At 31.8% G+C, this 24978-nt stretch overlaps 3 protein-coding genes and 1 long non-coding RNA gene across 5 annotated transcripts in view; 3 read left to right on the forward strand and 1 right to left on the reverse strand.

Annotated features, from left to right (window-relative positions):
* The window catches only part of LOC116766496 (muscle LIM protein 1), a 179256-nt gene that overhangs the window by 93638 nt on the left and 60640 nt on the right, over positions 1-24978 (forward strand). The window lies entirely within an intron of this gene.
* LOC116766464 (ankyrin repeat, SAM and basic leucine zipper domain-containing protein 1) lies at positions 9008-14603 on the forward strand. Of its 2 annotated transcripts, none has more exons than XM_061522986.1 (8): positions 9008-9164; positions 9344-9461; positions 9591-9719; positions 10210-10439; positions 10982-11262; positions 11506-11757; positions 12888-13116; positions 14430-14603. In XM_061522986.1, exons 1-8 carry the CDS (start codon positions 9096-9098, stop codon positions 14583-14585), a joined length of 1464 nt encoding a protein of 487 aa, XP_061378970.1. In that variant the 5' UTR covers positions 9008-9095; the 3' UTR covers positions 14586-14603. The 2 variants fall into 2 exon arrangements, with proteins under 2 accessions (XP_061378970.1, XP_061378971.1); XM_061522987.1 differs by having other exon boundaries at positions 10213-10439.
* On the reverse strand, positions 16516-20407 carry LOC116766250 (heat shock protein beta-1). Its single transcript, XM_032656049.2, has 3 exons — positions 20076-20407; positions 17521-17701; positions 16516-17310 (listed from the first exon to the last, which is right to left on the reverse strand). The coding sequence occupies exons 1-3, from the start codon at positions 20261-20263 to the stop codon at positions 17116-17118; spliced, it is 564 nt and encodes a 187-aa protein (XP_032511940.1). The 5' UTR covers positions 20264-20407; the 3' UTR covers positions 16516-17115.
* On the forward strand, positions 20453-22750 carry LOC133319256 (uncharacterized). The gene is made up of 2 exons (XR_009752937.1): positions 20453-20536; positions 22204-22750. It is a non-coding gene; the product is annotated as an uncharacterized LOC133319256 (long non-coding RNA).

Consider the following 24978-nt stretch of genomic DNA (forward strand, 5'->3'; position numbering starts at 1 on the left):
TACCCGAATTAATCTATCTGATTGTATTATAGTAGTCTGACTTTATGGTAATAAATGTATCCACGGAAATGATTTTGTTTTTCCATTTACAGCCTATTTTGATAGCGTTATCCAAAAAATTAGACGCAACTGCTCAGTATTCCATGGACTCAGCGTGCGGGTGCCGAGCCCGTCGCGTTGCAGGAAGATGAGCTTTAACAGTGCCTGGGACATGCGACTCAGGTGTAGGTTTAAGGGGCCCTTGTATAATGCGCGCTAAACGCTCACCTCTACCGTCCAAGCTCCTCTCTCAACTTATCAAAATTTAAAAGAACCTACTGAGGCTGAATTCGAAGTACGTTCTAAGAGTGAATGGATATTAGTTCTGGACAGGCCAAAGTCTTTTGGTAGGTTATAGAGAGATTTAGCTGTTTCACCTCTCGCTCCTACTTCTATCGCTTTCAAACTTACGATGAACCTATTTCACTTATTTTTAATTACCCTATAATTTATTTTTCGTGATTACAATGATTTAGTTTATTTCTATTATAAATTTTAAAACTAATCGAAGTAGAAAACTAACAAATATAAGAAATAAGATTAAAAACATTAAGCGTCTTTATATTGAATACAAAACACGCATTGTTTGCGGTTTGATCGGGCCGTATCGGAATTCGGGAGATCGAACAGTACATGAGGGTTTGAAGAACAAAGGCGTGGTGTGGGTTGGGGGTATGCTTCCCACGCACCACGTCCAAGCAGTAATGAGTTGAAAGCGGATACTTGTAGCGCACTCAGAGCGCGCGTGTCCGGTTACCCGCCTAATGTTGCCCGGATAAACAATGACGTCCAGCCTTTTAGCGACATTTGTGAACCCACTCAACACTAGACATAAGCCTAAAAAGATATCGCATTTTTACTTAGGGACGACCCATCAAACGAACATTGAGATCCACTCGGTATGTAGACAATTTTTCTTTTCTTTATTTTTATTCAAAACAATGTAGATTTAAGGATAAACATCTTAATACTTACACGCTTAATGCTCAATAAACTTATAAATACCAGTTACAGCTGTAAATCTGTCATAGTATTTTACACACCAGCACTTAGCAAAATATGTACGCTTCATTTGGACAGGGAGCAGTAGTATTTCAAATTGACAGATTACTATAGCGTAAGCTCACAGGAATTACGTAAGTGGTTACGTGAAAGCCGCCTAGTCAAATGTAGAGTGACGGACCATCAACGTTGGTCCATTAGTGCTTTGACACGTTTATAAGATTCGGCAACGACCCATTAACACATTATTCATTCAAATATCCAATTACATAAAACATAACAAAATCCTATATAAGAAAACCATAAGCATTTATCTGTTTTGCAAGTTTTTTGTATTTATTCTTGTAAAAAACTTTGTACATTTGATTTATATGGAAATAAAATGAGTACCACAAATTCCTTATCTGACATAACATACTTCAGTTCAATTAAGGCGCAAGGTTTAATTGTTTAGTTTTTATTTCAACTCGAAATAGTAAACATACTGTAGACAGATATATGTGAATAACTTACAAAACTATGATCAAAGGTTTCTAGTAGGTACTTTATGTTAGTGATATTTAGATTTAATACATTTCAAATATCATTCATATATCATTCAAACATACTACTGCGTGCTAGGATGGGAATAATTTAGTGCTGATTAATATAATTTACAGCTATAACGATTATATTTTCTACGAATTATTTTGCGTTCAGAAGTTTACTTTGATATATGAAACACGATAATATTTTTAATTATTACCTCATTACTGAACGTAATACAAATACATGATTATCATAATCCTTCCATCTTAATTTTTATAGCTTCAAACTTAAATGTCTAATGTATTAATTTCCTGTTGCCTGAATGCAATCGCTTCTTGACAAGAAGTTCCTACGTGGGATGACAGTAATTAAATTTTGTGTCGGGAAAATATGAAATCATAACATGTCATACATAAAGTTTAATTAAATTCTAAACTACAGGTTTCATTAAGCTATTTCTCACCTTAAATTACAGAAGTTCATAAGTTTAAGTTATTTTATAATCATCGCTAAAAAGTTTAGAACCAACACTATAATAACATTATAAAATAAGGGAAATTAGTATATAAGAGAAATTTGTAATGTATATAATTAAGTCGTAAATGTAAATAAATATAATATATTAATGATATCAGTTCTTAATATATAAATCAACAAACATTTTATAAGACATGACTAATAAATTTGTTGATTTTCATTTCTGTACACAATAATACATAGAAATAAAATTAAAAGATTTGTACAGATTGACATCAGAACAAAAATTTTGTAATAAAGTTTTAATTATATTTTAAATATTGTATTATCCCATTAGTGTAGGTATGTATCAGAAAATCACTTCTGTATTAAGATGCATAAACTAAACAAATAAAATATCGAACAGTCTATTTATTAGCTACAATAAAAATAACCGAGTTTGATTAAAAAATTGTTATTAAAGAAATATGACGTTTGGAATATATATGTGTAGAAAGATCGGTTCATTTGTTTAGGACACGACAGCGCAATACGTGAAGCGGCTGGGAGGTGAAATCTCGGATATCGCAGGTTCGAATCCTGCTCCTGTCGATAAATAATCCATTCTATATGACATTTTTAAATATTAATTCTTTGAATAAATTGCGTATGAGTTAATAAAAAAGATTAATTCAACATCAATCTACTTAAATACGTATTAACTTTGACATAATTGTCATAAAAATTTATATTACCATGTATATTATAATAATCGAATCGCTATCATATAAATGAGTCCTCTCAGAACACAGTCTCATACAATGGCGAGTTGGAAACCCCAATTTTGATACACCATAATTCAGGTACACGTCATAAGCCGATTATCGATTGCTATAATAAATTAATTAACATCAGTTATTCGCACATAACATAATGCGCTTCCTGCAACGTCGCTATGGATTGCACGTTACCACGCATCCTCTAGGCATAAACTACATATTTCGCCAACCGTTCAGGTTTATACAATTCTATTGGGTACAATTAGTATAGGTTCGAATAATTAACGTAAACATTACTTGGAAACGTTGAGACTGTTGGTATTTACGTGGATCAAGGTTACATTTTTTTTGTAAATTAACTATTATATCGGTGGAGATCGAAATGTTATTTTAAATTGGGTGTTTTCATTTAAATTTAATAAGCAACAAACCTTTCGAAACCCAATATTACATATATCCTATAATACGAAAGCATAGACAACTCCAGCAACCATAAAATGTCTGTTTTGCAACGTTTAGTAATATGCATTTAAATATTTGAAATTAATTAAATGAGAAATGTTTCTAGAAAACTAGTTAGCGGATTTGCAACATAATTATCATATCTGCTAACGTTAAAATAAAATATTCTGTTGGCATGTACCAAAATAGGATATAACGGTGTAGAATTAAATTCATAATACCTTTCATAGTGTGAGTTAAAATAAGTAATAACAATAAATCTGTAAGATGACTACAATTTTAATATTAATATTGGATGTAATATATTTTATGGATGTTGCAATCCCTAGTCGAGATAGACTTAAAAGCTTGTATTGAGTATTAAGTAAATTCGCAGAGGGGTGTAGGGGGGGTCGGGTGCGCGGGGCGCGGGGTGGTCCATTATCCCGAGGTGAGGGCATCGCAACAGCAAAGATGTTAGTCCGGCTCTTTGCTTCGGCGACTTTATGACGTTATCTCTAACAGGTTCCGTCGCGAAGATGGGTTTTGCCCGACAAAGCACGGAATCCTCTGTTGTGCCTGATAATTGCCTCTAATGGAAAAGTCTAGTCACTTCGTGCGAAGTGCATTCCAACTTTTAGATATAACTTATTAAATCTCATGCAACAAGAAACTTATACGTTGACTTTAAGATAACAAAGGATTTGTTTGTGATTATCTATCGATTCATTTGGTTATCGATAAAGAAATTGTATTATATATTTTTTGTTGGCAACATTTTTATTAAATCAAAAGTCATATTGGATGAGATAGGCAACGAATGTATATTTGTTGTTTATGTACAAACCAAACTACTTGACAGAATGAAAGAGCAAACAAAATCTAATACACTTACGGCCATCTAACAGCGCATACATATTTAACACGCATATTTTCCGATTGGCGTGGATGTTGGGTGGTAGGTGGTAGTGGTATGGGGGGCGGTCATTCAATGAGATTGCTTCTTGCCGCCACTCTAAAGTAATGGATCTCGCCCAAATAGACTGGATAGAACGAAGGCTATAACGCCAGCTCATACAAACTGTTATGGAATAACACTTAAATTAATGTCATATTGCATTTAAGGTATATTAGGGTTTAAACTTCACATAAACAAGTGGATATAGCGAAAGATGTTTCAATTTAGATAGCGAATTTTTAAACGACAATCTTTTTTAAATTCAATTTATGCAAAAAAAAAAACAATAGATACATCCAAACATTACTTACGTAAACTTTAATATGCCATGCTTGTATTGATATATGTTATTTAAAAACAAAACAAATATGTCTCCGAATTAAAGTGTTCATAAACTAATAACAACGTAGGTATTAGGAGTTTAAGTTTTACTTAATATTGATAGAATGTTCAAAGGACAATGGATTCAGTATGGATTGAATTATGGAAGAGGCGAAACTGGGACGTTGAAGACAAGGGGGGAAATGGAAAATGTGTGTCGGCAAGTTGTGAGCCTAACAGCTCCTGGACAGTGCCGAGATAATGGATTGAACAGATACCAACCCATATAACATTTGAGAACAAATGAAAATCAAATTTAACCTACGTAATGGCCGTGTTTACTCACTTACATAGACATCAAAACTTCCACATTAAAAAAGTGCTGTTGTCACAGTCAAAAAATGTTTCGTAGAAACTTTTTCATATTAATAACGTATATAATAAAAGGTACATAAATAAAATTTATATAATATTTGAAAGAGGGACATTTTCATTGAATTATATGAATTAATGTAAAATAAATTATTAATAAATCCAACATATCCATGAACTATTATCAAATAACCATTGAACTATTTCCGATAACTCCAAGAAAGACAATGCCTCTACCGAAGTGCGGTGAGTCCGACAGGTCCACATAATTTACACACACAGGCACACAAGTTAAACACAGGTCGTTTATATAACGGCTATACAATAAAAGAATTCAGCAAGACTACAGTCGCTACTTCATTATCCAAATGGACTACAGCTATTTGATCCACTTATGTGATTGCCTGCAAGCATTATCTCTTCCACTGAATGGAAGCTACCTCGTAACTCTCTCGCGTCTAACAATATTATGTTCTCATATTAATACTATATGTACCTTTTATACGGAAAGAATCATAACTGTCTGTCGGAAAAGGATAAAGAACCTCCTCTGGTTTCTAATCAAGAAAAGCTTCTAAGATATCCATAACATAAAATAAACTTCAACTACAATTTATATCTTTAACTTTAATAAAAAAATCACCTTAACCATTCAGTATTATGTGCTGATAATTATCTACAAAATAATCCATGAAATGATAATATTGAAACCGGAAGTAAAACTAGTTAGCTATGCAATTAAATTTAATATGAAACCTTAATAGATGCTTTATATAAAGTCTATATTCATGTATATAGCAATCAACAGATACGAGATAATGGCTCTATCCAATCACTTAGCCAATGAGTCCATCTCAATAATTCACAAGCAATTTCTCTTACATCCCTTGACTTACTACGATTATATATTTTTAATAATTTATAATGTTTTGCGATAATCTTTTCTTACTTTTATGTTTTTTTTTGCTGAAATGTTCATTAAAAAAACACAGATAATACATGGTTTCCAAATTTCATTAATAATCCTATGACTTTTGCTATGAACGTTTATAAACTGCTTGACACAAAATAATAAATAATGAATGACATTATATAGGATATGTTATGGAAAATTTTCCGAATACAGGAATTTATATAATATAGGTACATATACGATACAATGATTTCAGTATTTCTACCTTAAGTAATTTCAAGAGTATATCGACATCAAGATCCAACAAAAACGACAGACACAAACAATCCGCAAAAAGTTTTCTAAATCTAACTCGTATAGGGTTGAGGACTGTCGGCTATTACCTACTTACAACGCAATATCAAATTGCTTTCAATTTATTTCGCAATTGCCGTCTTTGAGTTTCGCTTTGTAGGGGCCTCTGACGTCGGTCCGAGGCAACAATAAAATGTATTCGTCTCCGGAATGTTTAATATGGGGAAAAGTTTAATAACGCGTCCGAAGCGGCCGAGCGGTCAGCGCGCCTTGCTCGGCCCGCTGCTATAAATCAAATCTCATACCTTCCTAGCCACATAGAAAAATCCTAATAACATTCGGTAACATATTTTCTTTTTAACAGATTTATAATTTAGTTTCTATTGCGGGAGCTGTCGCTAATTGCGAGGTAGTATTTTATATAACCTAATTACTATTAAGCGCTGGCCATGATAGCGCAATACATAAAACATTTAGAGTAAATAATTTTATTATATATTCTATTAACGTTATCAAAACGGGTAAACATATAGGCCAATTTGATACTATATGGAATCTTGCCTGAATCATTTGATGAATTGATCATTGTCATTGATAGTAACAAAAACCATAACAAATCAGTATAGAATATTCTGATACACTTTACTTATTCACAAATCTGTATATAGTAAGCCCTTCTGTTTCATAACAATGAAGCAGATTTTATTGTTTTTTATCTTCATCGCTGTGTAACCAATTAAAATTTTCTTTGTTGTCATGTTCGTTCACAGCGGCAAATAGAATAAATCTTAACAAAAAGGATACTTGGGCAGGTTCCGATGAGTGAGCGAAGTCGTGTTAACGCCGTACTTGCCCTAAGGCATCGCGTCATTAGCAAGCAACGCTTCTCAGTGCGAAATCGCCTTCTACTAATGCAAGGATAGCTTTTTACTTTCAGGGACGGTTTGTCTTTGTTTTTTTTTGCATACAAAACATTGCCTCACGCGGTATATGGTCTAACAGTAAGTAGTGAATGAAACAAGCGATGTACAACACATGCTACAATTCATCGAATTACTCATGGAAACATCCGTCGTAATTCGAAACGCTATGACTTGTGGGCTCATCAAGACGCAAGACGAACCTCGGTGGCCCCGGAACCCGACGGCGACACAATAGCTCCCTGACGTTAATTAAATGTTAACAAACGCCCTCGTCGCTTAATTGGAACTGTTGCCTATTATCCTTACCTTCCAACGCAAAGTATAACATCCAAGCTGAGAACCACTCTACAGTATTCTCTCTATATTCCTTATTAACTGGATGAGTCATTGAAAATATACTTTTATATCTACCGAGGTGTCAAAAATGATGATTAAGAAACGTATAAAATGTAAGAGTTCATGTTTTATTGTTATACACGATAAAATGTTAAGTAATTATTATACTTATATTTTTTAGTAATTATCTGAGTAAAAATTAACTTTCCTGTTTAAGAACTAGTTTAAAGAACAAGTTTAGATATTATGGTAATGAAATAGTAGAAACCTAGCTTTTCTAAGTGCTGTTAGCGAACCCTTTCAAGTAGGTCTGTTATCAGCGAGGCCACATTCAAGAGACTTGAAATAGGACCCTACCTAGGACCTTAGTTTGAATCTTTTCTATTTTTTCACGCAGATGATCTTCCACGTATATTCTACCTCCCCTCTCAAGTGTCACCAATGTCAATTAAAGCTTTGTTTAAAATTCTCCACACTGAGACCGTTAAAGTATCTTTTCGCGTAGTACCTCAACTATTGACATCACCTAGCAGCAGCAACCCTACTCCTGAAATGCTGAAACTACAAATTAGATAAAATTAATGATCCCTTCGCTCATTTCTCAAACATTCGTGATAGATTCGTAATCAATTTGCAAACGCGTTTCCTTGAAGTATATTTCTTGTGAAAGCGTTTGATAGACAGCAATTTTAATACAAGGTGCAAAAGAGATCACCGAAGATGTTGAACTGTGCGAGCTTGATTTCATTACTACTACATCAAAGATCTTGATGAAGGAATACTGTCTACCCTAGATCAGAAAGCAGATTTAGTTTCTTCGAGCGAGATTTATACAGTATAACCTTGTCAAAATACACACCTATGTGCTTTTTTCGGTATAATCTTTCAAAACTTGGCACTGATACTACACGTTGACCGAAATAGCAGTGAAACTATAAATTCATGAGGTACTGTCACAGCATAATAATGGTCCCGCCTTTCTTTTTTTTATCTCTAATTAAATTTTCACACCTTATGTTTGCAATATTTTATAATCAATTTTACAATATTCCAGAGCATGTTCAAAATGGACCCCAGAAAATAGAATTCATGGACGTTAACATTTAAATTAATCAGTCCAACTAAAACAACTTCAATTTTTAAAGTCAATAAAAATCTTAAAAAGAAATTTCGTAAAAAAGCAAAAGAAGCGAAAAAAGAAATGTTATATTTATGTTTTACCTAGATTTGTTAATTACGAACTAGAACAGTAAAGCACAAAGGAGGATTAGCATTTGTAAACCTAAAAGGATTGATTATACATTATTTTCTTGATGTTTTAGATAATACGTTTTTAAACGGAAATAATGAAGCTTAAATAATCTATATTCTTTATAAACAATAGATTAAATTATTTTTAAATGTTTAATTCTGTTCAGATTATGTAAAGAAAACATAATATTTCCAGAGCAACTTTATACAATTCAATATTTTCTTATGAACAAAAAAATGTGTCAAAAGATGAAAAACAAATCATATGAAGGCGATAAAACCTTTTAAAGTATAAATAGAAAGATGTGTTTAACACTTTACAAAAAAAAGAAGATTAACTTGATAAACTGAACGCATCAAAAACTAACCGTCAATGGCAATGTTGAAAGTCCATCATTTTTAAATCAATACTGCTTGCGCCGTTTTTAGGTGATTTTCCTAAAATTTTCTTGTAGAATAATTATTACTGAAATATAAGTTAGATGGCAAATTTTAGACCTGCAGGTTTTTCTGATGATGATTCCGACAGCGATGGATACTATGATAAAATGGTAACTACAAATTATTTAGCCAACTGAATATTTATGTTTTAAATATATAAGAGCATTTATTAGATAAAATATAAAAATAATAGCATTATTATTTTTATTTATATATACATATAGCGCATACAAAATATGTAATTACATATTTGCAATGTAAAAAATATTAAATTACATATTATATACAGGTTGTACACAAGAATTACCTAAAATATTTAGAAAATAATAGGAAAAATATAGAAGAAGAGTTAAAGAAAGCGATTACTAAAGGTGACATTGACGGAGTTTCAAAAATAATAAACTCTGGTATGAATTAAAAATATATTATTACTTAACTAAATAGTTTATTTTTCAATTTTTTTACCTTGTATTACTATGTATCAAAGAAATATCATCATAGAATAACAGTTTAAAATTTTTGTTTTATTATTTAAGAATTAAAAGGAAATGTGAATGGAAAACTTCAAACTGGTTGGACACCCTTGTTACATGCGTGTTTTCTTGCTAATGAAAAAGTAGTGCAGTATTTACTAGAGAAAGGAGCTGACCCTAATATTCATGCAGGTAAATAAATTTGTTTTCAAAACAACTTTTGCCTTTTCAACATATCCAAGTCAAAAAAAATATAAATATTTTTTGCCACAACATTAGTCACAATCAGATTATAATACTTCTGTATTATTTTATGAGAAGGTGGCAAATGAGCAGATGGCCTACTTAATGGGCAGTAGTTACCAGCACCCCGGGACATCCATAACATAGATGTTGCGGATGTATTGCCAATCTTGATTGTTGAGGAAAAGGGAGGGATGGGAATAAGGAAAGGCTGGGAATGGGGAAAGGACAAACGGCTCTCTCACTCATCGTACAAAATGAACCCATGAAATGCTACTTCAGGCCAATCTTCTGTGAGAGGGTGGTCGAGCCAGCCCATGTTCGAGCTGTAGTAACTTGACCACAGCTAGGCTCTACCACCACAATTTCATCCCACATGTGACAATTAAATTACTTAATATTATTTACTAACCTGAAGCTTTTTATTTATTAAATTAAGCAGACTCCATGACACCTGTAATGATGGCCTGTCTGAACAGTACTTCAAACGAAGCAGCTGCTTACAATATTGTATCAAATCTCATACAAAGTAATTGTATGTTGAATATTGGAGATAAATATGGCGTTACACCTCTTATGAAGGCTGTAATTAGCGGCAAGCAATCTATAGTTGAACTCTTAGTGGATACAAATGTCAATATCGAAATGAGAGATAGGCAGGGTTGGACGGTGAGCTAGTTATGTATATTATTTTAATTAAGTAGAGATCTAAAACACAATGTAATCTGTAACAAAAAAATTATTAACTTATCACTATTCTCTACAATTTTTGCTGCAATTCCCAAATAGTACATCAACGTTTTGTGAATAAGGATCAAAGCAGACATATATTTTTTTAAATCAAAGATAAAATGACACTTATAAATAAAGACTTCATTTTTTTTTTGTAGTCGTATATATTTGAAATATCTTTTCAAAAAGTACTTAAATTAAATTTAATTTCTGACAGAACAAAATTTTCAAGCGATTCATGCTTCTCTCATTAATAGGTTTGCTCCTATGTCACTTTAAATTACTGTATGAATGATTGGGATACATTATTCAGTTGTGAATAAATAATTAAATTAAATATAAAATTTAAATCCAGTGATGAGTATAATTATAAATAAATTCACTTACCTTAATTCACTTTGAGATGCTATGAGCATTGTAATAGTTAGAAGTATTATCTATTAAAGATGAAATTTTGAGAATTTTATTTCTCATTTCAGGCAGTATTTTGGGCTATCCATCACAACCGGCCAAAAGCTTTGGATTTGCTTCTAAAAAAGGGAGCTAGGCTGAATATAGTGGATATATCAAATCGAACCCCAGCCAAAATTGCATATTCACATGACTACCTTCACATCCATTCAGTGATATCAGCATATGAGAAAACCTGTGAGGATGACGATGAAACGATTGAGGAAAAGGAGATCAGCAGACAAAAAGGATTCCTGAGCAAATTGTCCTCATGGCATGATTTTTATCCAGGACTAAGGGATGAGAGCAAGTGAGATATGTATTATATGATTTTTGTATACAAAAATTGTAATAGTATATATAATGGTATGTATGTATGTGTGTTGTCTATATATTTTGTACTTTGTTCATTTTTTTTTTCTTATATGTACACGTTTAAAATAGAATGTATTTAAAATAACAATAAAATTATGACAATTGCACTATTTTAATTAATGTCCTATGCTTTGTTTTAATCTAGACTAACTCAGTAACAAATCAAATTGTCTTCCAGACCGAAGTTCGCTCATGAAATATCAAATCTTCTCTATGGTATGAATTGTGATAGACTCAGGGGTGTATTTGATAAGATAAAAATAAATTTAAGAGATTTTCTGCTCATGGAGGAAAAGGAAATGATAAAATATGGTGTTGATTTACCATTTGAGAGACAGAGGCTTAAACAAGGTATCCGTGGATTCCATTTGAGGAGTTGGAAGGTTAATTCCGTGGCTGGTCTACAAACGAGACGTGGTGATCCATACAGGTATATTATTTAAATTGGAGTGTAAAAATCAATGTGATTGATCAAAATATATACATATATATATATATATATATATATACACACTTAATTATGTAAATACTTTAAATTAACTAAAGTGATGTCGTCTCATCAGATCTTCACACATAACTGAACTTTCGCTTAATAAAACTTCCTTAAAAATAATAATAACAAAACGTATAGAAAATTTAAATTTTTTATATAGAACATAGAGTATTTCATAGAATTTAGGAATAATTATTATATTATATATCTGTACATATTTTAGCATATAAAAAGCCCGTTTAAGTTTAAATATGTACCTATAATATTAATTCAACCCAGCTTAACCCATTACGACCTCATGTTGTAGTTACGAGTCTTGTCTAATTTAAATGAAACTAATATTTTTCTGATGAACTACGCGGATATTATTATTTAAAAAAAACTACACATTCCCGATGTTTCGGTTACTTTTCAGCAACCGTGAGCAAGGGCAGACGAGATGTGAGCAGTCAGACTTGCTGAAAAGTAACCGAAACGTCGGGATTATGTATTTTTTTTTTTTTTTAATAATAAAAATCACGCGTAATTTATCCGAAAAATATTAGTTTCATTTAAATGAATAAAACTCGCGAAAATCTTAGATCTCAAGTCTTGTCTAACCTTGTTATTGTATGTATGTTTGGATCGAGTTTCGCAATAGTTTTAAAATTTTTGAATTTTCTGATTGAAAATTTACCTATATATAATAATTGCGATCTCAATTTGAAGATATAAAAAATATAGGTAGAGCACACAGAAATAAAATGTTTCACTATCCTATGGATTGGCAAAGAGGATAGTTTCAAATAATTGAACTATAATTTTGTAGTCACGCTTAGCTATTTTGTCAATAAATAGTCAGGTGTATGACGTCATCCTAAAACCAAGATGGCGGAGCATCCAAAATGGCTGGCAAAATAATTGTAAATGTAATCCTACAATATGGGTGGGTATCAAATAAAAAGCTCTAATGAGAATTACTGAAAAGAGTTAGATCTAAAAATGGTTTTACTTTAAATTTATAGCATTACATTACCTTGTAATAAACTAAGTAATGTATTTTAAACATGTTACAAATATTTTTTCAGTATTGTTGAATGTCTCAGCATACTCGGCTCTCATTTGGAACAGCTGTACATATTGGAGTCAACACTAACATATGTTCTGAGAGATTTCAACAGAATACAAAGTAGATTGAAGTTTGAAGCACCCGACTCACCTGTCATGGTTAGACTGCAGCAGGCAGCCAGCAAGATGATCTGTAACATAAACAGTATCAGGAGAGAGGCGAATGCTATGAAAAAGATACATGTTAAGGTCAGATATAGACATAGGACCTATATATATATATATATGGCTGCTGGCCAATAGCTTACTAATACCGCTATCAAATTAAAAAATTATATAAAAAACAAAATAAACAGCAAAAGGTTTAATTATTAATTAAATACTTTATTAACACTCATACCTAGAGATGAAATCAAAAAATATCAACAGTTTATGTAACAAAATGCGTTCATATAAAGTCTCTCCGTCTTGTAATCCTTCCTTGCATTTTATTATTTCTCTCACCAGCCTTACAGTATAAGCAATCAATGTCACACTGTCTCTTGTTAGAGGTTATTCCAGTTTTACTGTAAAATCCTTTTGTAGTTTTATTGCGAGGAGGGACACCATTGTCAAAATCTTGCCAAATAAGCTCAATTGGATTGAAATCCGAGCTGTTTTTTATGTTCTACATATAACCTGCATAATTTCAACATACACTTTGTATCATTATCTTGTTTTGATATAAAATAATTTCCAACTAATCTTAAACCTGATGGAAGGGCATATTGTGGTGGAATAAGTTTACAAGCTCGTCTGTCATAAAATAAACCTGTTGCTCTTAATAATTTAACACTTTGGAGGACTCTAACAAATAGAAAATTTATCTCCAGTGATTACAACCTAAATTTACACTATATGGATCATGAAAAATAAGTCTCAACTTAAAGAGGGGGGAATATATCACCAAAAGGTGATATTATGTAATGGGGGGAGGGGGTAAGACTTGTGACGTCACAAGTTAAAATTTTAAATGCTTTAAAAACGAAGCTTATATGTGACCAAAAAAACTGAATATTTGCGAACTCGATCTATATCTATTAATACCTTAGCACTCTTGAGGGGGGTTGTAATGCAAGTGATTTTCTGAATATTAAGGCTCGGAAGTTAACATCATAAGTATTACTAACGAGACCTTCGAAAAGTGCCATCACAAGCGTTGGCAATTTAATAAGTATGACGTCACATCAAGGGAAATGGATTTTAAAACTCTTACAGATTTGACAATGATTTAAGCCCCATCCAAAAAGACTTGAAATTCTTCTGACATAATTGATGGGCACCCTAAAAATCCTTTAGAGACAAATTTTTACTTACATTCGCCTTTATATTTTAAATCCAACACCAAAATCGCTCTAGCACAATAAGCTCAAGTCTGCTTTTAAAAGCTTTATAATGCAAAAACAACGCTTCAATACTTCAAGCTAAAAAACGAGAACAATTAAAGTTCAAGAAATGTATATATGCATATTTTAATCGATAAAGCTTGCGTCACATAAACCACGCTATTCTATTGTTTGCAGATAAGTAAAGATAGCTTAAGACCCGTCGATCTCATAACGGAGAAGACAACCAAAGATGTAGCCGTAGAATTAATTACTGAACTGGTAGTGCTTAGCTGTATAGGCTTGCTTGTGTATAACGCTAGAAGCCTAGTTACTAAGATCATCGTCAAATAAACGCTCTGAAATTATAAATCGTTTTATTTAACCCTTGTTCATTAACATGCTGATTATCGCAACACAAACCGAGGTTCTTCACCTTGTGGGCATACCTCACTTCATTTTATTCAAAACTATATCAGTAACAGTACAAAAGCTATAATTTTTTTGTTTACATATTTAAATTTTAAAAATCGAATATAAGAAATGTACGTAAGAATAAAGAAAAATACAATTTGTATTATATTATATTACAAGAAAGTATGTTATAGCATTTAAATAGCCGTAGTGCTCATATAATACAGATATCTTTTATGTCACAAACCTAAAACCGGGACTCTATAGAAAACTAAAAATCCGCAGGTAAAATCAAACGCTAAATAAATTGATATATAATATTAAAATATTACGTAATTGATAATACAATACATAAAATTTAATTTATATCAATACTAAATACCGTGTGGTGAACTGGTGACGGCGTAAGAATTAAAGTATCAACACTTCACTAGCCCGGAATGTCTTAAGAGGCGACTTAGTGGTACTACGAACATAAGACCTGTACTACGGAAGGAACACTAAGTAAAACCCTCTGCCAATCCGTGTAGTATTAGTAAGCCATAGACCTCTATAAAAAGAGGCCCGAGGACAGCAGTTGACCATCATAGGAGGACATGATGATTATAAATGAGATAGGTATAAAACTTTCGCGAGTATTCATTTAAATTGAACTAATATTTTAAGAGACATCTCGCCTGCCCGTGATCACTGTTGCTGCAAAATAATCGAAACGTCTGGAGTATGTAGTTAAAAAAAAAATACGCGTAGTAATCCGAAAAATATTCGTTTCAGTTAAATGATGATTATAACCTAATTTTTTTATCTATATTTAGTTGATCTGACAATACGTATTGAAAGTAAATTTTTCCTGTTATAAAAAAGTTTATATTCGTTTATACATTAACCAGAGATAACTTCGTCTATACAAATGCTATTTATAGGTACACCTAATCTTATTTAATGATATATCTGCAATATTTTGTTTACATAGCTGTATTTTACGACTCGTCTTATAAATCATGAAAGAAGTAAAAGCGAACATTTACAGTAACCGAATACATTAAATGTGTACACTTAATATAAATTCAGGCAACCATTAATTTCTATTCTTGTCTGTGCCTCATAAACAACTTTGTATTTGGGGCATACCAACAAGATGCATCGCGGTGATGTAAGCGCGATACAGTGAAAATTATTAGTTAGTTTTGCTAAACAGTACGTTGTCCTTGTCATATATTTGTTAAAACCAATTTGGCAACTGAAATAGAACGCGCGTAAATGTACCGCAGACGAACGCTGTTTGTTGACGCACATTAGTCATAATCACTACGGCAAATTTATGAAATAATGGTGACAATGACAGATTGAATCATAAATTCTAAATATCTTTGAATTAGTAATAGTATTAAGTTCACAGTTAATTCTTAATGAAGCTATTTTCTTATTCTCATATAAATAATTGGCTAGTATTTATATTTAAGTGTTTTATTTTTTTGCTAGCTTATAAGTTTTTATACTTTTTATTGTAGACGTTTTCAGTTTCAACATGTCATGTTCGTTAAAATATTTTCATAAATCCACTAGGAAATTCTTTGTTTTACAGAACAATGAACAATGCTTTTAGTAAGAATAAAACTATTTTGCAACATGGAACATTGTGTGAATTTTTAAAATAAAAACGTTTAGGTTTAGCTGTCATAGCTCTTGTCCTTGAAGTGTCTGTCAATGAGAATACCTACTATTTTAAAAACAATATTTGATAGATAAGTAATATTTTAAGTACATTACACGTTCAAAAATATACTTAAGAATTTATAAGTCGAAAAAAACAAATAATAATATTATTTAGTCAGAATATGTATTCATAACGTAAAAAAAAACTACCAGAAAATTTTTCTATTGCAATTTATTGCCATCTACAACATTTTTTTGTACTAAAATATAAATGTGTATCATTAAAAAGCCGTTAACATGGTGTTTTGAATATACTGCTATAGTTATTGTTTACTAAATATAACATTAGGACGAAATTGCCTTTTAAGATAAAAGGACAGAAATGTCTTTAAAAAAGACTACCAATATTATAAGTACGTGATGTACCAATTGCACTATTATCACCAAAATATAAGCTCCGATATAACGGTACAGGCTGATTGTAGGAAAGTTCGCTATACCAAGTGTTTGTTAATATATAATAGTGCAATATCAGCAGACCGCTAGAGTATCAAAAGTGATTCAAAAACCTCTCAAAATCACAGTGAAAGCGTAACAAAGCGACACGAATACGTATGAGATTCGAAACTTCCACATATATATATTTTTTAAATTTGGAATAATCTTAAATCAAACAAAACCGATAAACGAGATTCAATTCATATAAGATTCAAAAATAAGTTACCGAATATTCTGATACTTAGTTACAATTTATAAATTATAATAAATTATTAATATGGAATAGCTGCTGTTAATTTAGTTCGCTAGGATGGCTTCAGTGCTTCTGTATGGGGATGTTCCTGTCGGTGATGGCGAGCTGAGGCAGCGGCGCCTCCACCGTAAGTACTCCATCGCGAGATAGAGATGACTTAATGGCCTCGGGATTGGTGCCCTTCGGCAACAGGAATTCCCTATTATACTCTCTGTAAACAGACTTAGTCTCCGACTTCTCCTCGTGCTTGGCGTGGACCTGAAAAATAAATTAAAAATGATTAAATTCAAAACAGTTATTTATAGAACAAGAGTGAATTACGCTCATTGATTACAGATTAAATATTCGATTTGATTCTGGCGTGATGCCGGGCGTTCGAGATAATTCTGTTTAAAAATAAAACAAGTTAAAATGTATTCAATCGTATGAATAACATAGCATTGAAACAGTTCGTTCTTGGAATCTCACCAGTAATTTGTTGTCAACAGTCTTAACGACGATTTCCTCGGGGGTGTATTGACTGACATCGAATCTCAGTTTCAGAGATTTGCCATCCCCTTCGTCCTGAATGAGAGGTGAGTTTAAGCTATCCCAATGGCTTGGTTCGGCGAGTTGTCTGCTGTCACTGTGTTGTGATGATGTGGTCGTGCTGTGGATATTAAATTATTATCAATTTCTCCATCTTGTATGCGGTTATTGATTTTCGTAAACAACTTTTATCGGTTCGTGTTAAACTTTTACAAATTGTGTGAAAATTTCCGATCTATGGTTAATTGAACGGCGAATACACGATACGGCCTTTGATGACTGAAGAATGTGAAGGTGAAATTAGTGTCTATGAAATTCTGAAACTAATTTAAGAAATTTGTTCAACGAAGTTGTTAATTGTATCAATTTAAGTTATTTGTTATGTCGAGCTCAGTTGAATAAATTGCATTTCAAATCATGCAAACGACGGTTGAATGTTATGCCGACATGCAAATACAGTTCACAAACCTCATACTAAGAAACCATTTAATTTTAGATTTTGATCGTGTTTTTTTTTTACAGCGAACAAGTTAAAAGCGCCCGCATTTTTCTCATGAATTAATTTTAATACACAGAACAATTAACTAATATGTAACAAGAACATTCACTTTTAAATGGAGCCTTGTTTTATTGAATAATTAATCTGGAGAATTCATTATTAGTTTTCATCGATTGTATTGACAATAGTGCATTTATTTGGTTTTGTGTGATTTTTCTGATGTTCATAATTATTTTATCACTTGTCGCTGATGTCATCTGCGAATGCAGTCAAGGTTACTGTCAACAATGACATCACCAATGTAAAACCAATATATCACAGAATTTGACACAACGGTTGACGTATTTTACTTTATATAGCTATTACATAATATACAGAAGGTTAATGTCAAAATGTCATTGTAAGTTACATAGAAATTAAATATTTAAAATTATTGTACATTATAAAAGAATACATAGATTGTGTCGTTCATATATAGATATACCCAATGTTATGAATATTATCTGTGCTTGCTGTGTTTATAATGACAGATATTTATATAAAATATACGAAGCAGGTTTGTGTTGGACGGGTGCTGTTGTGATGTGTTATTTGTATACAAGTATTGTGTACATATTTTACCTCTCTGAAGACTTGGTTACTCCTCCGGAGGAAACAGATTCGAAATTGTAAGACATGCAAAAGGCAAATTACTGTTAGTTTTTTTTGCACAAATAATTCATTTACTCATTTCGAGAGGTAGTAATTATACCTTATATTTGAAGGAATAAAAAAAATAAAAGCATTCATAGGTTAAATTAATGCGAGTTTAAAACTTAAGCAAGCCAAAAATTATATATAAATAACATTATTAAGCCATATTACATATTTTGCATAGTATATAAATATTATATCTTTTATTCCTTAATTGTTTTCATTTGTTCTTGCTGTCCTTTACGTTGGCGTCATATAATCTTGGTTAGGAATGTATTATACTTATAAATCAATGATTTATGCTTAATAAATAATAGCATGAAACCCACGTCACCGTCGTTAGTATGGGCGGACAGGTTATCCTGTCACGCAACAATATTCTAGAGGTAGTTCACCAATTTCTACCTAGTAGTAAAAATGTAAATGTAATTTTACATTTAGAGGACGTCCTAACATTGTCCTTAACATTATTTATTCATTCAGAAACACCTGCCAAGTATTTCATCGATATACGTTGCGTCACAGAAGTTTGAACCAATTCCATTCAACTGGGTCATGTTGTATGGTTTCATGCGGTAAGTACATTTCATTATATTTTTTTTTTTTCAGCCCGTCAAACTATTGTACATTTTATACTTGCTGATAAGAACTCCGCAAACCGGTTTTCGCAACGCGACTATTTACCGTATATATGCATTGAAATTTACATACATACATACACATATATATATTTTTAAAGATTGTTATTACATTTTTGTAACCTGATCTTTTGGTTTACAATGTTACTTGTAACACGATAACCCAAAGAATTTCTTTAACAAGCAACAATTGATAAATGAAAGTTGAACATTTAATCTTTTTATGTACAAATCGTCGGGCTGGTGGCCGGCGCTATTTCTATTTATGACATCACCGCGTCTTACGTATCGCTGCACGCTTTAAATGGAGCCGGTCCAAGATGTCTGCAGTTGATGCCGTTCCGCGGAATGATCCCGAATAATACCTTTTGAATAACCACTTTCGTGTAACAACCGAGGTCGAGCGTGGTAGGCGACTTGCGAAATCCCAACCTCATTAATTCAAGATTCCCTTTTAGGTAAACATGTCCGGCCGTTAAAGCTACATTCAGAATAATAAAATAAATTCAAGTAATATGAACCCCCTCCATGAAAATTATATTCTTAATAGTTACCGCAATTTACCAGCTGCGTCAAATATGAAATACACTCCTCAAAAAAATATATATATATACATTTAATCCTTAAAGAATACGCTATTATCTTTATTAAAATATTATAAATACCTTGTGGAGCTTTTAAAGAAATTGTTGCTTTCTCTATTCATGAGTTCCGATCGGAATTTGCTCATTTCTTCTTCCATTTTTCTCATTTCGGCGTCAAATCTCTCCCTGATGCTAGAGAATTCAGTATCGATGACTGAAAAATCTCCAAGCTTGATCGGAATATTTCTCTTGAGACCACTGTCAGCCATTTTTCACGTGTGTATTAAAAACGTAGAAACTAAACAAACACTGGCAGGAGTTTAAGTGTAAACACAGATCGCGGTGTCGCGTACACGTCAGAAGACAAGGCAGGACTGATTATTAAATGTCGACTCGGCGCCGGGTTACTGCGCACAGTTTTAAATAGCCTCACGTTCGTTCGGAGCGGCGCGCGGCGTACTCGGTCGTCGTCATTCAGCCCACACTGTGCTCAGTGCTTCTCGCTCATTCCACATCTCCCGAGTCATCAGATATACCATGAAGTTTGTAATCACCATTGTATAAATTATTCGATGAATCATTGTATCTGTACGTCTTTGCTAAGTATGGTTATAAACATACATATGAAAACAAACTTTGATCATTCTGCTATTTTCGACTTCCTAGTCATCGAGGATTTAATTTATGAATAAAGAAATTAAATATACTGTTTGCAATAATGGCCAATTGTTGAGGGGTTTGTAACATTGTATAATATATTGTCCATACGTATTATATTATGTTAAAGAATTATAATATTCTTGGCACACGTAAAATCTATTTTTTTTTTTACATATGTTCAGAATAACGGATTATATCATTTTAAGTTGTTCACAAAATACCGGTATCCAACAATCTGGCTTGTTGAATATGACGTGAATTACGTCATAGCTTGATCACACTGTCAACATGTAGGCAGTATGGAAGTGACCTTCGTCTCTACCTACATGCTCTCGTTTATCATTCATTGCAAAACAATTTTGTAGGAAAATAGTGTTATTTTTTGGCTACAAGCTGATTAATCATTCTAATTTCATCTTTTTCTCGGTATTTTTCACTTGTTTACTGAATAGTTCAGTAACAAGAATACGGCCACGACTTAAATAAATATAGTTTTTTAAATAAATATGAGCAATAATTAAATTCATTCATGTTTGTCAAGCTGTTTTGTTAGATCGTATTTACAGTGCTCAACCACTGTTATAGCTGTTATTTCTCTAGATGTCACGGTCTTCTGAGAAAATATTGGTTTTAAAAGACGTTCACTCTTCTTAGTTGTATCTCGAAAATTTTTGTTAATTTTTTTGGTCATGTAATGTTTATGCAGTATTACTGTTTACTTTAAAAAATATTTCTTTTTACTATATATGTTTTATTATATAATTCTCTATATAAAATCCTCACAGAATGCAAAAACTATATCTATGTACATATTAAAGTATTTTTAATGTTTTCACATCTCATAAAATTTTCTAGTCTTGACTATTTGTTTGACGTTAATTATTTTTAAGCCTTATTTATGTTCACAATCGTATATATATATATATATATATATATATATATTGTGTAATGTAAACAAACTGTAGTGCTCGCATTTAATGTGAAAGCTTTTACCCCACATGCAAGCCATTTGTTAATGTCATCGGTTTTCAATAACCAGGAAACATTAGCTACAGCTGTTAACATTATATAGTAGTCACTTAACACAAAAGCTATCTCCTTGCTTCCATTTAGTTTATAAACTGTCGAATATTTAGAATATTTGGTTTGTATATGTATACATTTATGTTGAATTGTTAGGTTATGATTCACAGATTGATATCTAACACGCTATCACGTGTCTAAAAGCAATACGAATAATAAATTAACTTTGGTAATTACGTATTCCTTTAAATATTTACGTTGTTTTTTGTAACAAAAACGGGCCTGTTAAAAGTTGTGCCCTCAAAAAAAAATAATTTATTTTTTAAACAAAATAATCAATAATTTAACTCGCAATGTAACATTTATTTGTAAGTATTTATATTGTCATATTTATTGTCTATATTTTCCCGCGGCTCCGTCCGCGTATACATGACAGTTGCGCTCAGAGATAAATGTAAAATGCATAGTGTGTTTAAACCCTACTATAGTAACTCACGTCGCAACCTTTTCATTTTAAATAACCCAGATACCAACTGCAACGCCATCTGCCGGGCTGATTTGTGAATAGTAACCATTTGGGGCGTCACAAAAATGCATGTAAAGAAATTCCTTCGAATCTGTCCAACCACTAAGGAAAAATTCAGTGACGTATGGTATAGCAGTATATAGAGAGATAAATTTTATACTATTTTAATAACTATGAAAGTGTATTATTCAACTTAATGTATTTATTTTATTATCCATTCTTTTACACTGTATCTTGTCAGTAGGAGATTGTTCACAGCAATAGCCTTTGCATATATTCTGCGTGCACTATTCTCTTTTGTTTGTGTACCTATATTAATATATTTAACTATATGTGAATAACCCTGTGGAAACGGTCTCATAAATTCTCATAACTGATAGATTCTTATAGAAATCTGTATCAGAAAATTTTTTCAATCTTATAAATATTTTTTTAACTGATAAATTCTGATACCCAGTTAGCTGTTTTGTATCAGAATTTATAATACTTTTTCCACAGGGAAATAAACGGTAAAGGGTAGAGGCGAATAAAGATTTTTTTATACATACATAGGTTGTGTTATAACTACGTACTTTTTAGTATTACTTTACCGAGCCACACAGTAAATCTCTAACCTTGAATTATTTTTCCTTTATTAAAATCAATTCATCGCTGTATAAGTTGTGTAGGTACTAAATACTAATGTATTTATTGTGTGGGTAGTGGTACCAAATACCAATCGGGCAATAACGAGTGTAGCAATGTATTGATAATAGTTATTCGTAACTCTTATGTAATAATCTGGTGTACCACTCGCACTATCGCTTTTTGCAACGATCAACGTGTAAAGAATTTTAAATCGGATTCCTTATAAGAAACCAAAAGCAGGAATGTATTTCCTTTAGATTAAGGTGTACTCGGACTACCAGCAGGAAACTTCTTTTGCAAAACAAAAAGACATCTTGATTGCTTTGATAACAGCAACGCATTTATGGCTATTGTTACATTAGTGGTAAAAGGTTATATTCTTCAAAATACAAATTTATCTTTCATTATATAGTTAAAAATATAGTTCATACATGTTAGATAAATCCTGAAAATAAAAGTATTTTCAATGGGGAATGCTGTTATTTAGTTCTGGCTAGAAGGCAGACATTTAGATGACCTCTTATGGCGAATGAAACTAAACTATTCAATACATTACCATGGAACCACGAATTGATGAAAGCGATAAGGCGCGAGTTCATTCACACTGCCCGCTTCATCGAATAAAATGCTTGTATATTTAGTTTTTGCTCGGTCACAGTTTTAACACGACAACAGAATTAATTAATGTAATTTTTTTTGTCTGCTTTTGTAGAGAAGATAATTAAATTGGATATATATTGAAGCTACGTTATCAATATCTATCAAAATTTTTATTTAAATTGTGCATCGTGCTATAATTTGCGAAAGGAGAAATGGTTATTATAAGTCCATTCCAAGTTAAATGACGTTAAAAAATTAATAACTTTAATCATTTAAAGTTGTTAACATTATCCTACATATATTTTACATCTCTATCTCTGTATGTTTTTCAAAGCCCCATAGTTTTATCTTCTATATACGTAAGCTGGTAGATATTATATTATTATCGTGTGCAAACAAGACGAATAAATAAATTATTTGATTTTATATCAAAACTGATCTTTACATAGCATCTTGAAAGTTAGATCAAACGAGGAATGCCATTTATACGATGAAATTACTTCTTTTTAAATAAATTGTTAAACATGTGGCAGTAGAATGCAAACTTAACTTTATAAATTAGATGAAACGTGTGTTATTTATCAATAAGTAGTCTCGTACAGGTGAACGAATGGCGAATTAGGAGCAGCGCAATTACTGACACGGATGTCAATAAGCAGACTAAATGAGGAATGTCGTCTGGCGAAACAAAAACTCGCCCATACCACCCCCGCGACGTTATTCTTAACACGGTATCCTTGGAAATTTTCATATTATATCTTTATAGACTAAAAAATAAGTAACTAGTTTTATAAAAATCGTAAATAAATCCAATTCGGATAGGATGTAATTACATTTTTTAAAGAGTGTACACTGGACGAGGTCCTATAATAATCCGTTTTCAAAGAGCTTTATCTGAAAATGCTATAAGCATGATAAAACAGGATCTCAAAATGTTTCACTTCAAAGTAAAACTAAACATTAAAGTTAACTACATTGTTTAGGATGCGAAAGACCGAAATACTTGATTCAGACTTATATTTTTTTAAGTATAAAATATAAGCAAGTATGGTAGATAGAGTACCACACTTACTTACATTTTATACGATTTTTACAATGAAAATTAAACACTGACAGTTTCAACTTTTTCATTTATAATCATTAACACTGCAGATGATATTTTATACTAAGGTCCCTGTTGCGTTTCAGATTTGGTTCGCAGATTAAAAGCAGTCATCCCAGGTAATGTAGCGTAGCTAATCTAAGATCAAGGCAACTGGTGTTAGCGACGATGTCTCATTTTTCAAAGGCATGGTCATACCTCCATAGATTAACACTTACTTGAACAATTTGAATGGATTTTTATAAAAAAAAAAATAACTACTTAAATGCTAATTACAGAAAAAAAAGAAACGTCAATGTCATTTTAATGCAGGCTGGTTTTAAATGAATGCTGAAATTATAGTTTTTTTTTTTATTATTAGTCTGTCCTTTTATATTTTACAGAAGTGATAAATAATCTTTGAAATTCTCACTACAATATTAGACTTGAGCATAATATTTCAATAC

Source organism: Danaus plexippus, chromosome 15 (genome assembly GCF_018135715.1).
Source record: "Danaus plexippus chromosome 15, MEX_DaPlex, whole genome shotgun sequence".
NCBI lineage: Eukaryota > Metazoa > Arthropoda > Insecta > Lepidoptera > Nymphalidae > Danaus > Danaus plexippus.

Coding starts and splice junctions, on each gene's coding strand:
- LOC116766464 (XM_061522986.1), top strand. CDS start 9,096: ATGGCAAATTTTAGACCTGCAGGTTTTTCTGATGATGATTCCGACAGC. Junction 9,165..9,343: donor ATGGATACTATGATAAAATG/GTAACTACAAAT, acceptor TATTATATACAG/GTTGTACACAAGAATTACCT. Junction 11,263..11,505: donor GGACTAAGGGATGAGAGCAA/GTGAGATATGTA, acceptor ATTGTCTTCCAG/ACCGAAGTTCGCTCATGAAA.
- LOC116766250 (XM_032656049.2), bottom strand. CDS start 20,263: ATGGCTGACAGTGGTCTCAAGAGAAATATTCCGATCAAGCTTGGAGAT. Junction 17,702..20,075: donor TTCTTTAAAAGCTCCACAAG/GTATTTATAATA, acceptor TAATATCCACAG/CACGACCACATCATCACAAC. Junction 17,311..17,520: donor CTGTTGACAACAAATTACTG/GTGAGATTCCAA, acceptor TTTATTTTTCAG/GTCCACGCCAAGCACGAGGA.